The sequence below is a fragment of the Salmo salar genome, chromosome ssa12 (genome assembly GCF_905237065.1).
Source record: "Salmo salar chromosome ssa12, Ssal_v3.1, whole genome shotgun sequence".
NCBI lineage: Eukaryota > Metazoa > Chordata > Actinopteri > Salmoniformes > Salmonidae > Salmo > Salmo salar.
Window position 1 is genome coordinate 73,433,594 of NC_059453.1, and position 15,156 is coordinate 73,448,749.

Sequence of the window (15,156 nt, forward strand, 5' to 3'; positions counted from 1 at the left end):
CTGGATGCCCACTCTAGCACGGCACTTGCGAGGGGCTGGGATCACTCGCACCGGACTGAGCGTGCGCATGGGCGAGATCGTGCGCACTTCCGCATAGACTGGCGCTCTCCACTCCAAACGCTCCCCATAATAAGCACGGGGAGTTGGCTTAGGGCCCACTTTTGGTCCAGCCAAACTACCCGTGTGCCCCCCCCTCCAAAAAAAAATTGGGGGCTGCCTCTCGCACTTGCCTCTCGGTGCGTATAATGCCTCATAATAGCGCCGCTCCACCTTGGCTGCCTCCAGCTCCTCCTTAGGGCGCCAATACTCCCCAGCCTGGTGCCAAGGTCCTACCCCATCCAGAATCTCTTCCCATGTCCATGACTCCACAGAGCTCTGCTGCTGCTCCTTCCTCCTCTGTTTGGTCCGTTTGTGGTGGGTAATTCCGTCACGGGTGTCGTAGGGATTAGACCAAAATGCAGCGGGAATGTGTATACTCATCTTCTTTTATTCGGCAGAAATAAGGAAAACCCAAACAAAACACACGTATACAAAAATAACGACGATAACAGTCTTGTCAGGCATACAGCTAAACAAGAAACAACTACCCACAAAATCCCACAGAAAAACACCCCTCTTAAAACCTGTTGGGGATAGGGGGCAGTATTTGCACAACTGGATAAAAAACGTACCCGATTTAATCTGGTTACTACTCCTGCCCAGTAACTAGAATATGCATATAATTAGGATATTGGATAGAACACACTCTAAAGTTTCTAAAACTGTTTGAATGGTGTCTGTGAGTATAACAGAACTCATATGGCAGGCCAAAACCTGAGAAGATTCCATGCAGGAAGTGGAAATCTGATTTGTGGAATCACCTTCAACACTTTGCCTATGAAACACACCGTGAGTTAGGATTCATTTAGCACTTCCTAAGGCTTCCACTAGATGTCAACAGTTTTTACAAAGTGGTTTGAGTCTTCTATGGTAGAAACTGACCAAAAGAGAGGCTTGGAAAGTTGGTCATAGAGGGAGGGCCATTACTACTATGACGCGGATGCCCATGGGTACCCTCTCATTCCGAAACGTTTAGTAAGACAATGCAATTGTCCGCCTTGAATATTATTGAAGCTCTGGTTGAAAAAGGCCCTAAAGATTTATGTTATACAACGTTTGACATGTTTGAACGAACGTAAATATATTTTTTTTGCACATTCGTGACGACAAGTCCAGCGCGCCTCGTACATTATGAGTAGCCTTCGGAACGCGCTAACAAGAAGGAGCTATTGGGACATAAATTATTAACTTTTTCGAACAAAACTACATTTGTTGTGGACCTGGGATTCCTCGAAGTGCCTTCTGATGAAGATAATCAAAGGTAAGGGAATATTTACAATAGTATATTTGATTTTAGATGGTTCCAAGATGGCGCTAACCTGTATCGTTTATAGCAAAGTGTGATTTCCCAGTAAAGTTATTTTTAAATCTGGCAATGCGGTTGCATTCACGAGATGTTAATCTATAATTCTTTGAATGACAATATTAAATTTTAACAATGTTTCGAATAGTAATTTTGTAAATTATAGCGCTGTTTCACCGGAAGCATTTGAGGGAAAATATTTTCTGAACGTCACGCGCCGATGTAAAATGCTGTTTTTATATATAAATATGAACTTTATCGAACAAAAAATGCATGTATTGTGTAACATGATGTCCTAGGAGTGTCATCTGATGAAGATTGTCAAAGGTTAGTGCTGCATTTAGCTGTGTTTTGGGTATTTGTGATGCATGCTAGTTGCTTTGAAAATGGCAGTGTGATTTTTTTGGCAGGGTACTCTCCTAACATAATCTAATGTTTTGCTTTTGCTGTAAAGCCTTTTTGAAATCGGACAACGTGGTTCGATTCAGGAGAGGTGTATCTATAAAATGGTGTAAAATGGTCATATGTTTGAGAAATTGAAGTTATAGCATTTATGAGGTATTTGTATTTCGCGCAACGCGATTCCACTGGCTGTTGACTAGGGTGGGACGCAAGCATCCCAGGTTCCCAGACAGGTTAAATAGGACCTTCAATTAGAAGCAACTAAGAGCAGCTGCTTCCAATTGAAGGTCAACCCCATTAACTAAACATAGAACTAGACATACTAGAAAAACATAGAAATATACTAACATAGAACATAGCCCAACAAACCCCGAAACACTCTAAACAAACACCCCTCTTTAAAAAGAACATAGCCCAACAAACCCCGAAACACTCTAAACAAACACACCCCTGCCACGTCCTGACCAAACTACAATAACAAATAACCCCTTATACTGGTCAGGACATGACAGTTATTTACAATGACGGCCTATCAAAAGGCAAAAGGCCTCCTGCGAGGACGTGGGCTGGGTTTAAAAATAAAAATTAATTAAATATAAATATAGGACAAAACGCACATCACGACAAGAGAGACAACACAACACTACATAAAAAGAAACCTAAGACAACAACATAGCATGGCAGCAACACATAACACATCATGGTAGCAGCACAACATGGCAGCAGCACAACATGGTAGAAGAACAAAACAGGGTACAAACATTATTGGGCACAGACAACAGCGCAAAGGGCAAGAAGGTAGAGACAACAATACATTGCGCACTTTACCCCCACCTACATATACAAATTACCTCGACTAACCTATACCCCTGCACATTGACTCAGTACCAGTAACCGGTACCTCCTGTATATAGCCTCGTTATAGTTATTTTATATTTTTATAATTCTATTTCTTTAAACTTACTATTCTTTTTTTTCTATTGTGTTATTGACTGTACGTTTGTTTATTCCATGTGTAACTCTGTGTTGTTGTTTGTGTCGCACTGCTTTGCTTTACCTTGGCCAGGTCGCAGTTGTAAATGAGAACTTGTTCTCAACTGGCCTACCTGGTTAAATAAAGGTGAAATAAAAAATAAAAATAAAGTAAAAGCTACATTGTTGGTTAAGGGCTTGTAAGTAAGCATTTCACGGTAAGGTCTACACCTGTTGTAGTCGGCGCATGTGTCAAATACAATTTGATTTGATTTGATTTAGATTTATATGCACTCAATAATACACACAGACACACACGCAGACACAGACCGGCACACACACACACAGAGACACAGTCATAAACACACACACGCGCATGCGCTTATTTATGTCCTCAGACAAACAGGAATGGCGTGGGTGAGAGGACATTGGAGTCAAATAAATTGTGCATGCCAAAGGTAATCAATCTATTCTAATGCAACACCACCAAGGGAAAAGCAATCAAAACTGCAGGAGCTTTTACTTCTGAGCTACAGTGTTGCATTGAGACAAATTACATTGGGCATGAGAAAAACATTTAGGATTATGTATCTGTGTGTATGCAATGATTAAAGTCATCTAAAAATGTCCTATTTTCCTTTACACTAATGATTGACAACAATAGATGTTCACCATTTGTTTTACATAACTTTCCATAAGTGGCACTTGCTTCGTCATCTAAATCAGCTGTATAGGGAGAAATAAAGATACAAGGAGATCCTTAAAAATGTGGAGCTCAGCATTTTCCCAGTGGACTGCTGCGGATAGATTTTTCCTGGCCAAGAATGTTAAAATGTAGCTAGTCTTTTCTGCCTCACTGCTTGTTTCTGGAGCACAATGCAGCAGTTACAGTAACACACTGATGATCACAAGTACAAGGATCCAAATAACGCAGTGTCTGACGTCAGGAATCGCCCAAAATAGATATTTCCAATAAAATGATTGTTGGACGTTCCAGAAGGTCCCACTGGAGCTTGTCATTTATACTTAATCAGTAATATATGATTAAGTAATCAATAGCTATTTTTGTTGTTATTTATAAGTACCTATTACATAACTCTGACACATACAATCCCTCATCACAAAGGGGGAAGGTTCCATGAAATGAGGAGGCACCAGAAAACCCATAAGGGCAGACCGAAGGTCTGAAGGGTAGACTAACTCTAACTCTCTCTGTTTTGAAGAATTTGATCTATGACGCTCTTGCCTTTGGGATCAGCAGGGAAATCGGGCACTCAGATTTCTCAACTGGGCTATACTCTAAAAGAGACAGTGTATTTTATTTAATGAAGATGACAGCTTTGTCATCGCAGCTTTCAGGCCAGATGTTCACCGACTAATGTGCATCTCCGGCACAGTCACCATTACCTTTGCTCCTCTGGGCTTCATGACAATGTATTTATATATGATTTGATTTAATCTACATTAATTTGATGATGGGGTTGAACAGTGTCTCACAGAGCCATCTCAACCACTCAATAAAAGTTATACCTGGCAAAACCCAGTATACCACTTCCCCTGATCTAGAGTCAGCCCACGAAGCAAATCAACAAATAAACAGAGCAGCACTGCAGTGATAGCTTGATGAATTTGGCAGAAAGTTCAATGGGACACCATTCAACCTTTACAACATCTCTCTGACTGCTCTGACCTATTCAGACAGCAACCTCCAAGTCCTTGTAAGTATCTGAGGGGAATTTGTCCAGCAGAGATCTAATCAATTAACTGGTTGGTACTTGTACTCCTCAGACATTAATGAAGAGATGAACATTAGCATCACAATGCTAATGACCCATGATCCTCATCCTATTATAACCTTATTAACACGAACACCATTGGTACAATACTGGTTGGTACAATACCCTCTACATCACTAAGCTGACTGACTAGCTATTCCCAGTCTATACACAGTATATCAGACTTCTTCCATTGGTTATGTAACCTCTCCAACAGGTGCAGTCCGTTGCCCCTGGCCAAGCTCTCATCTGTGGCAAACTCATGTAAACAACAGTACTGAAGCAGCTGTGTCATCAGATGAGTTCGTGTTTGCTTTAAAGACCATGTTATTCACCATTTACAACATATTTTTCAAAGTTACCTAATCAGTGGAAATACCAGTGTTGGTTTGAACATTCATTGGCAAATGTTGTAACACACATCCGTGTGTTGTAACTTAAAAGGAACATGATTGTCTCTCTTAGTTTGACACAAAACATAGTCATTTTAGCTGCAGCTAAACCATTTTATTAAGGCACAGCCAATTGAATCTACCTATGCTTTCCAGAAACAAGAGACATACAAGACTCAAGGGATGTCATAATGATGTTATTTTCTGGCTGAAGTGGCATAAGATAACCAGAAAAAAACAGCAGTATACAACTTGACCATGACATCACAAAATATGTATGAAGTCTCTACAGCAAAAAAAAAACATTCATGCCCTTAAAACAAAAACTTTACTTTGCCACAAAATATCTTATAGAATTGCCAGGAAGTAAAATCCATACTGTGACCTCAACAGAGTGGTTTGTTGTATCTGCTGATGATTGGGTGAGCTATACTGTGTATGCTTTCTGGCCGAGCCAGCATGGAGGTTAAGGCTGTAGAACATAAATCAGCCTGACAAGATAGGGGGGATGGTGGTGACTATGGGAATTTATTGTAAATGAGATGGAATGATTGGGGATGAAAGAAAAAAGTTAATAGGTTTTGTTGTGATTCGTCTTATCATTGGTGACCTCTTCTACACTTCAAAGGGATTTACAGTAAGCACATACAATAAATCTGTATAGGGTCATCTACTGTATAGCAAGGAGAGGTGAAGAGCAGCTATGGAAGAAAGAGAGAAACTGGGGGAGACAGAATAAGGAACAGAAACTGAAAGAGATGGTAAAGGAGGGAGAAAGGGAGATGGAAAAGGAGAGAGAAAAGGAGATAGACAAGGAGGGAGAAAAGGAGATGGAAAGAGATGAATAGTGTAAAAGATCTTAGAAACGTTGACTCACCATGTAGCGTAGGTCGTCAAAGCCATTAAGCAGCAGCTTGCTCTCGTATTGCGGCAGCCCCACATGCTCCAGCCACTCTCCCACAGGCTGGTCCAGGGCTTTGCTGCAGGCCCCATCTGCCGAGAGAGGGAAGCGCTTCAGCAGGGAGAAGCCGTTCAGCCGGTAGCAGCGGCACTCCGAGGACGAGACATGACATTGCCACATCATCCTCGGCCAGCACAGCCGAGTGCAGGAGCACCAGCAGGGCAGAGGAGACAGGGTCCAGGTTGGGGGAGGGCGGCTCCCACAGGGCAGGAGGGGGCCCGGCTATTCTTACACTAGAGATATAGTGGTGGAGCCTGCCCACCGTGGTATACTGTACACCCACTGTTGTTACTGTGAGTGTCAATGTCAGGCAAGGGTGGAGGTAGAGGTGGATATGTAGATCCTTTGAATACTGATCACCACTTTCAATTGATTGAGCCAATCTGGCATCTTCTATCAAAATGTTTTGTTAATTACTGACATGGAAATTGCCAATGCCTCAAAATGTTTCATTTCCAGCACACTGTAATACGGAGCACTAAACAAAATAATTTTCCAGACCACACAAAGATGATACAGTATTACTGGATATCATATTACACATTCTGTCTTTAAACCTGGTTAAACCATCACCAGCATCATCCTTTTTGAGATAGTATTCCACAAGGGTATGGTAAACCACAGTAAGTTACAGCTCCACAGAGTACACTTTGTAGCATTTGGTCACCTCTGTCTCTGTCCCATGGCTTTATTGGACAACCTGTCTGAGAGCTCTGACGGTAGAACCGTGATAAGGTAAGGCTATTCGTGTAATCTGGATCATGGGATTCTCTCTAGGATTTTGGTCTTACTCCACAAACAGAATGAGAGTCCAATCTCATACACCAAAATTCAGGTTTCTCCTTTGGCTTCCAACTGTTGATGAAAAACTCCTGAAATATAATCAGAATCCAATCACTAGCCGCTTGATAAAGCTCCAGCCGCCGGCATGCCTGCTAGCCTGAGGCTCTATGTCCTTGGTGTCCCCAGTGATCCTGGTGGTAAACCTGATGCTTCCCAACATATAGACTCCCCTCTGGAGGCTGGCTCATTCAGAGAAAGTTCTTATCATATCTCACACCAGTAAATCCAAGCTCAGCTCTAACAGAGCACAGGTGAGCCTCTTGACTCTTGGCTGAGATCTCCACAGGACCACCTTGGTTCAGCCTGCCTCCTCCCTGTGCGATAAGCCCCCTCCACCCCACCTGGCTCTCCCCCACTGTGGGTACAGCTAGCTCCTGTGCTCAGGGCAGAGGTTTGCTGCATCCCCTGTCTGATGCATGCACTGTCACAAAGCAGCTGCTCTCGGCTCACACGCTCCCCTCACCGCTTCCCTCACAGGACATAACGTCCTGATGCTGGATACTCACGAGTCCAGAAAGCAGCCTCAACCGCGTCCTTCCCGCATCCACAACAGGCAGTCTTGATGCTCATCCCCCTTCCCATTCAGACAAATCCCTCAAGCTTGCTCTCTCTTCTGCTCTCTTTCTGGCTCTTTACCTCGTTCCCTCATTCATATAGTCTCTCAGTCCACTGCAGGGCTGCCGTATGCTGCCTGATGGAGAAGGGTACTGCTCCACGTATCAGCTCTTCGTTCCTCCCCCTATCTCTCTCTGCCACACTCTTACTATATAAATCCCCCTCCCTCTCCCTCTACCTCATAGCCTCACTCTCACTCCCTCTACCTCACAGTCTCTCTCTCTCTCTCCCTCTACCCCAGTCTCTCTCTCTCCCTCTACCCCAGTCTCTCTCTCCCTTTACCTCACAGTCTCTCTCTCACCCTCTACCCCGGTCTCTCTCTCTCTTCCCACCATCTGCACTGATTAGAATTGCACAGAGGCACTCTGATCTTGCTAGCGCTGAAAAGACACCACCGTCACCTCTTCCCTCACAGGACATAACGTCCTGATGCTGGATACTCACGAGTCCAGAAAGCAGCCTCAACCGCGTCCTTCCCGCATTCACAACAGGCAGTCTTGATGCTTACAAGCACTAGGAGCCTCAAAATCACAGACCTCTCTGTATGGAATGACTAGAATATAAAAAGGATGTATGTTTCTCCCCTTCTACATGGGCAATGATTTCAAAGCTCGGCTTCCCATTGCTTTACAAGGGACATTAAAATAAAGAAAATGTTCAAGCTTATTCACAGCTGTCCTTAATTCATTTACATCTCGCTGTGATGACTGGGCGAGTGGTGCAGCACTGATTCAAGTCAGTGCAAAGCTCTCTCACTCACACGCCCGCACGCACGCACACACACACACGCACGCACGCAGTGTTTAATGGACTGTCTCTCATAACGACTCTCAAGTCCCTTTCCTTGGATACCCCGCATGCTACAAGATGACAGGAGAGACATTACACTTAGTACCTTTTTTTCTATCTAGAACCATAAAGGGTTCATCTGCTGGTTCCAGGTAGAACCCTTTTGGTTCCAGGTAGAACCCTTTTCGGTTCCATGTAGAACACTTTCCTATGGGGACAGCTGAAGAACCCTTTGGGAACCCTTTTTTCTAAGAATGTAACTCCTTTTGTTACATCAGCACATATCACAAACTATTTTAGAATACAACAGTTGATGCGTGAAGCTTACAGATAACTGCAGGAATCATACGCGTGAAATGCAACAGGATAATACAAATGGGCACACAGACTTCTATTGAAATAAAACCAAATAGGCATTTGCACCCACCTATGCAGGGCTGCTTACTGCGTCCATCACTGGTGTTATCTGGATACAGCTACAGGCACAGAGTAATTATGCAGGCTTTCAGTCTGCCTGTGAACGCCTCAGACATCCCATCCCCAGCCAGCTGGCCAGAGGAGGAGAAGTAATGGTTACAGAGGCAAAGTGAGGAGCGATCGATTTGAGCTCCTGCCGTAATTGGCTGGCTGTAACCAAGTTGCTCTACCTTAATGAAGGTAAAGGTCAGGTCTTTGTGACCATGCATCCAAGATAAGCTCAAGAGCTAACACTCATAATTCATAATCAAGAACAGACAGCCCTTCTATTAGACATGCTTTGGGATAGAGAGAGAAAGGATGAATGTACTCACTACTGTAAATCGCTCTGGATTAGAACGTCTGCTAAATGACAAAAAATAATAATAATGTGAAGGAAAAGGAAGACAAATGAAGCAGACAGATAAGAGATGGACATAAAAGATGAATAGTGAAGATGATGAAATGTGCATGTGGGGGAGATAAGATGGTAATAAAGAAATAGGAAAGATTGGAGCAGACTCATTACGTTTCAGTCAGACCCCTCCCTCTTCCCCCAGAGCTTTACCGATGGCAGCTTCTTTATTATATCACTCAAACAAAGCCTGTTAAAAATACCAGCCCTCCCCACCCAATTACAGCCATTCATTTGGGACGACAACAGCTCCCAGGGACCAGCAGGGCCTAATTACTGAGTTATTGTTACTGTTAGGGGGAACTGGGTTACTACCTCAGCCCACTAAACGAGTCTTCACGTCCAGTTTGGGCTAGTGGGCTTCCGAAGGGACCGAAAGAGCTACCTAGGTCTAAACTTGGCTCAGAGGGAAACCAGAAAGACTATATTTACGGAGAGTTAATGGCTCTGCTATCTAGATAAAGCACTGCCTCTTTATCAATGTGAGAGTAGCGCTAGCTCTGTCAACACATCCACAATGGCAACACTACCGAAAGGAGCCGCAAAGCTAAATTAATTCACAGGAACGGAAGACGGATACTATTTCTTTGAACGTCAGAGGAGTGGCAAACAAACTGAGCTGCAGGATGCCTCCTGTGTGTTGTTAGGAGAGCTCCCTCCCTGCTCCCTCCCTGCTCCCTCCCTGTTTAAGTTAATTTACTCAATGCACCTGTAACAGTCAATTGAAGCACTTACAAACCACAAATGCAAACAGCACATCGTTTAAGCATTCAATAGGCAGGCAAAATGGCACAGCAGTCACAAATAAATATATTATAGTTTAGGATTAATTAGCACAGGTCATCCATAGGAAATAGTATCTATGGAGAAAGAGGGATGAGAGGAATAGGAGGGAGAGAGAGGGATGGAAGGAGTGGGGGACAATATAGCTCCTTTACAATGGTGGAATAATGGAGGGGAGAAGAGTGACAATTTGGCTTCCCTCTCCCTCACTCACTCTCTTCCCCTCTTTTGATATCTTAATCCGGAAGGGCATTTTCATTTTGTATCATTTCATTTTGTAGGAGAATACAATACCCTCATTATGCCTTTACCAAGAGGGCAAGTCAGTCAACACATTTTGGCTAAACGTAGGGTGGCAGGTAGCCTAGCGGTTAGAGCATTGGGTAAATAACCGAAAGGTCGCTGGTTCAAATACCTTAGCTGACAAGGTAAAAGATGTGTCGATGTGCCCTTGAGCAGGGCACTTAACCCTACTTTGCTCCAGCGGTGCCGTACTACTACAGCTGACCCTGTAAAACAACACATTTCACTGCACTTATTTGGTTTATGTGACAATAAAACATATTTTGTTGAAAAACATTTTTACATCTCCATGGCAAATGACAGAGTAACAAGCAATCAGGTACAAGCAATCAGGTACAATCAGGTGAAAAAAATCAGCACAGCTATGAATCAGCTGAATCTGGGACATGCTCCTGCTGAGTCCTCTTTCTGAAAAACTCAAAATACTGAAATAGTATAGAAGCACCGTCTACATCAACAAACATATCAATTACCATACTTTCCAGACACATTACGTAGAGTACAATAACATCAGGTATAAAAAGAATAGTAAATGAGTGGTATATGAAATTGGAATAAGTAAAATATATACTTTCAGCTGAAGGAGAGGAAACCACAGTGAGTTTCATTAGTGAGTTTCATGACAGTGGTTATGACTAATGATAATATTCAATTATGCATCAAGGACCATATATATATATATATATATATATATATATATATTTTATTTTTATTTTATTTCACCTTTATTTAACCAGGTAGGCTAGTTGAGAACAAGTTCTCATTTGCAACTGCGACCTGGCCAAGATAAAGCATAGCAATTCGACACATACAACAACACAGAGTTACTCATGGAATAAACAAAACATACAGTCAATAATACAGTAGAACAAAAGAAAACAAAAAGTCTATATACAGTGAGTGCAAATGAGGTAAGTTAAGGCAATAAATAGGCCATGGTGGCGAAATAATTACAATATAGCAATTAAACACTGGAATGGTAGATGTGCAGAAGATGAATGTGCAAGTAGAGATACTGGGGTGCAAATGAGCAAGATAAATAAATAAATACAGCATGGGGATGAGGTAGGTAGATAGATGGGCTGTTTACAGATGGGCTATGTACATGTGCAGTGATCTGTGAGCTTCTCTGACAGCTGGTGCTTAAAGCTAGTGAGGGAGATATGAGTCTCCAGCTTCAGAGATTTTTGCAGTTCATTCCAGTCATTGGCGGCAGCAGAGAATTGGAAGGAAAGACGACCAAAGGAGGAATTGGCTTTGGGGGTGACCAGTGAGATTTACCTGCTGGAGCGCGTGCTACGAGTGGGTGCTGCTATGGTGACCAGTGAGCTGTGATAAGGCGGGGCTTTACCTAGCAGAGACTTGTAGATAACCTGTAGCCAGTGGGTTTGGCAACGAGTATGAAGCGAGGGCCAACCAACGAGAGCATACAGGTCGCAATGGTGGGTAGTTTATCCTCTATGGACAGCCAGTTGAATCCTGTGGCGCGTTATTCAAATCCTTAGATATGCTATTACTTCAATTTTTTTTAAATATGACTATTTTACACCATTTTAAAGATAAGACTCTCGTTAATCTAACCACACTGTCCGATTTCAGAAAGGCTTTACAACGAAAGCAAAACATTAGATTATGTCAGCAGAGTACCCAGTCAGAAATAATCAGACACCCATTTTTCAAGCTAGCATATAGTGTCACATAAACCCAAACCACAGCTAAATGTAGCACTAACCTTTGATGATCTTCATCAGATGACAACCCTAGGACATTACGTTATACAATACATGCATGTTTTGTTCAATCAAGTTCATATTTATATCAAAAAACAGCTTTTTACATTAGCATGTGACTAGCATTCCCACCGAACACTGCCGGTGAATTTACTAAATTACTCACGATAAACGTTCACAAAAAGCATAACAATTATTTTAAGAATTATAGATACAGAACTCCTCTATGCACTCGATATGTCCGATTTTAAAATAGCTTTTCGGTGAAAGCACATTTTGCAATATTCTCAGTAGATAGCCCGGCATCACAGGGCTAGCTATTTAGACACCCAGCAGGTTTAGCACTCATCAAAGTCAGATTTACTATAAGAAAAATGTTCTTACCTTTGTTGTCTTCGTCAGAATGCACTCCCAGGACTTCTACTTCAATAACAAATGTTGGTTTGGTCCAAAATAATCCATCGTTATATCCAAACAGCGGCGTTTTGTTCGTGCGTTCTAGACACTATCCTAAAGGCTAAATAAGGGTGACGAGCATGGCGCAATTCGTGACAAAAGAATTCTAAATATTCCGTTACCGTACTTCGAAGCATGTCAACCGCTGTTTAAAATCAATTTTTATGCCATTTTTCTCATAAAAAAGCGATAATATTCTGACCGGGAATCTGCGTTTAGATAAACAGACAAAGGAAAAGAAACCATTCGGTCGAAGCGGGCACGCGCCTAAGCCCATAGTACTCTGAGTGGCCACTTGCCAAAAGCGATAAAGTGTTTCAGCCAGAGCCTGCCTCGATATCGTTCAACGTTTTCCCGGGCTCCGAGACCCTATGGACGACGTAGGAAGTGTCACGTTATTGCACAGATCCTGAGTCTTCAATAAAAAGAGCCAAGATGAAACACTACTTCTCAGACAGGCCACTTCCTGCTTGAAATCTTCTCAGGTTTTGGCCTGCCATAGGAGTTCTGTTATACTCACAGACACCATTCAAACAGTTTTAGAAACTTTAGGGTGTTTTCTATCCAAAGCCAATAATTATATGCATATTCTTGTTACTGGGCAGGTGTAGTAACCAGATTAAATCGGGTACGTTTTTTATCCAGCCGTGCAAACACTGCCCCCTATCCCCAACAGGTTATGGGGCTTTGGTGACAAAACAGATGGCACTGTCATAGACTGCATCCAGTTTGTTGAGTAGAGTGTTGGAGGCAATTTTATAGATGACATCACCGAAGTCGAGGATCGGTAGGATGGTCAGTTTTACGAGGGTATGTTTGGCAGCATGAGTGAAGGATGCTTTGTTGCGATATAGGAAGCTGATTCTAGATTTAATTTTGGATTGGAGATGCTTAATGTGAGTCTGGAAGGAGAGATTACAGTCTAACCAGACACCCAGGTATTTGTAGTTGTCCACGGATTCTAAGTCAGAGCTGTCCAGAGTAGTGATGCTGGACCGGCGAGCAGGTGCGGGCAGTGATCGATTGAATAGCATGCATTTAGTTTTACTTGCATTTAAGAGCAGTTGGAGGCCACGGAAGGAGAGTTGTATGGCATTGAAGCTCGTCTGGAGGTTAGTTAACACAGTGTCCAAAGAGGGGCCAGAAGTATACAGAATAGTGTCGTCTGCATAGAGGTGGATCAGAGAATCCCCAGCAGGAAGAGCAACATCATTAATGTATACAGAGAAGAAAGTCGGCCCGAGAATTGAACCCTGTGGCACACCCATAGAGACTGCCAGAGGTCGGGAGAACAGGCCCTCTGATTTGACACACTGAACTCTATCAGAGAAGTAGTTGGTGAACCAGGCGAGGCAATCATTTCAGAAACCAAGGCTGTCGAGTCTGCCAATAAGAATGTGGTGATTGACAGAGTCGAAAGCCTTGGCCAGGTCAATGAATACGGCTGCACAGTAATGTCTCTTATCGATGGCGGTTACGATGTTGTTTAGGACCTTGAGCGTGGCTGAGGTGCACCCATGACCAGCTCTGAAACCAGATTGCATAGCAGAGAAGGTACGGTGGGATTCGAAACGGTCGGTGATCTGTTTGTTAACTTGGCTTTCGAAGACCTTAAAAAGACATGGTAGGATAAATATAGGTCTGTAGCAGTTTGGGTCTAGAGTGTCACCCCCTTTGAAGAGGGGGATGACTGCGGCAACTTTCCAATCTTTGGGAATCTCAGACGATACGAAAGAGAGGTTGAACAGGCTAGTAATAGGGGTTGCAACAATTTCGGCAGATCATTTTAGAAAGAGAGGGTCCAGATTGTCTAGCCCGGCTGATTTGTATGGGTTCAGATTTTGCAGCTCTTTCAGAACATCAGCTATCTGGATTTGGGTGAAGGGGAAATGGTGGGGGCTTTGGCGGGTTGCTGTGGAAGGTGCAGGGCAGTTGACCGGGGTAGGGGTAGCCAGGTGGAAAGCATGGCCAGCCGTAGAGAAATGGTTATTGAAATTCTGAATTATAGTGGATTTATCGGTGGTAACAGTGTTTCCTAGCCTCAGAGCAGTGGGCAGCTGGGAGGAGGTGCTCTTATTCTCCATGGACTTTACAGTGTCCCAGAACTTTTTTGAGTTAGTAGGATGCAAATATCTGTTTGAAAAAGCTAGCCTTAGCTTTTCTAACTGACTGTGTATATTTGTTCCTAACTTCCCTGAAAAGTTGCATATCACGGGGGCTATTCGATGCTAAAGCAGAATGCCACAGGATGTTTTTGTGCTGGTCAAGGGCAGACAGGTCTGGAGTGAACCAAGGACTATATCTATTCTAGTTCTACATTTTTTGAGTGGGGCATGCTTATTTAAGATGGTGAGGAAGGCACTTTTAAAGAATAGCCAGGCATCATCTACTGATGGGATGAGTTCAATGTCATTCCAGGATACCCCGGCCAGGTCAATTAGAAAGGCCTGCTCGCAGAATTGTTTTAGGGAGCGTTTGACAGTGATGAGGGGTGGTCATTTGGTCGCAGAACCATTACGCAGGCAGGCAATGAGGCAGTGATCGCTGAGATCTTGATTGAAGACAGCAGAGGTGTATTTAGAGGGTAAGTTGGTCAGGATGATGAGGTGTATTTGGAGGGCGAGTTAGTTAGGATGACATCTATGAGGGTGCCCGTGTTTATGGATTTGGGGTTGTACCTGGTAGGTTCATTGATAATTTGTGTGAGATTGAGGGCATCAAGCTTAGATTGTAGGATGGCCAGGTTGTTAAGCATGTCCCAGTTTAGGTCACCTAGTAGCACGAGCTCTGAAGATAGATGGGGGGCAATCATTTCACATATCGAGGGCACAGCTGGGGGCAGAGGGAGGTCTATAACAAGCG

At 43.2% G+C, this 15,156-nt stretch overlaps 1 protein-coding gene across 6 annotated transcripts in view; it reads right to left on the reverse strand.

Annotated features, from left to right (window-relative positions):
• Positions 1-15,156, reverse strand: part of anks1ab (ankyrin repeat and sterile alpha motif domain containing 1Ab) — a 47,614-nt gene that overhangs the window by 21,748 nt on the left and 10,710 nt on the right. For 5 of the 6 annotated variants that reach the window (XM_014133470.2, XM_014133472.2, XM_045691759.1 and 2 more), the window contains one exon: positions 5,821-5,936. In XM_014133470.2, coding sequence (XP_013988945.1) covers positions 5,821-5,936 — 116 coding nt within the window. Of the gene's footprint in view, positions 1-5,820; positions 7,555-15,156 lie in introns of those variants that run through there. The other variant, XM_045691762.1, reaches the window with a different exon arrangement.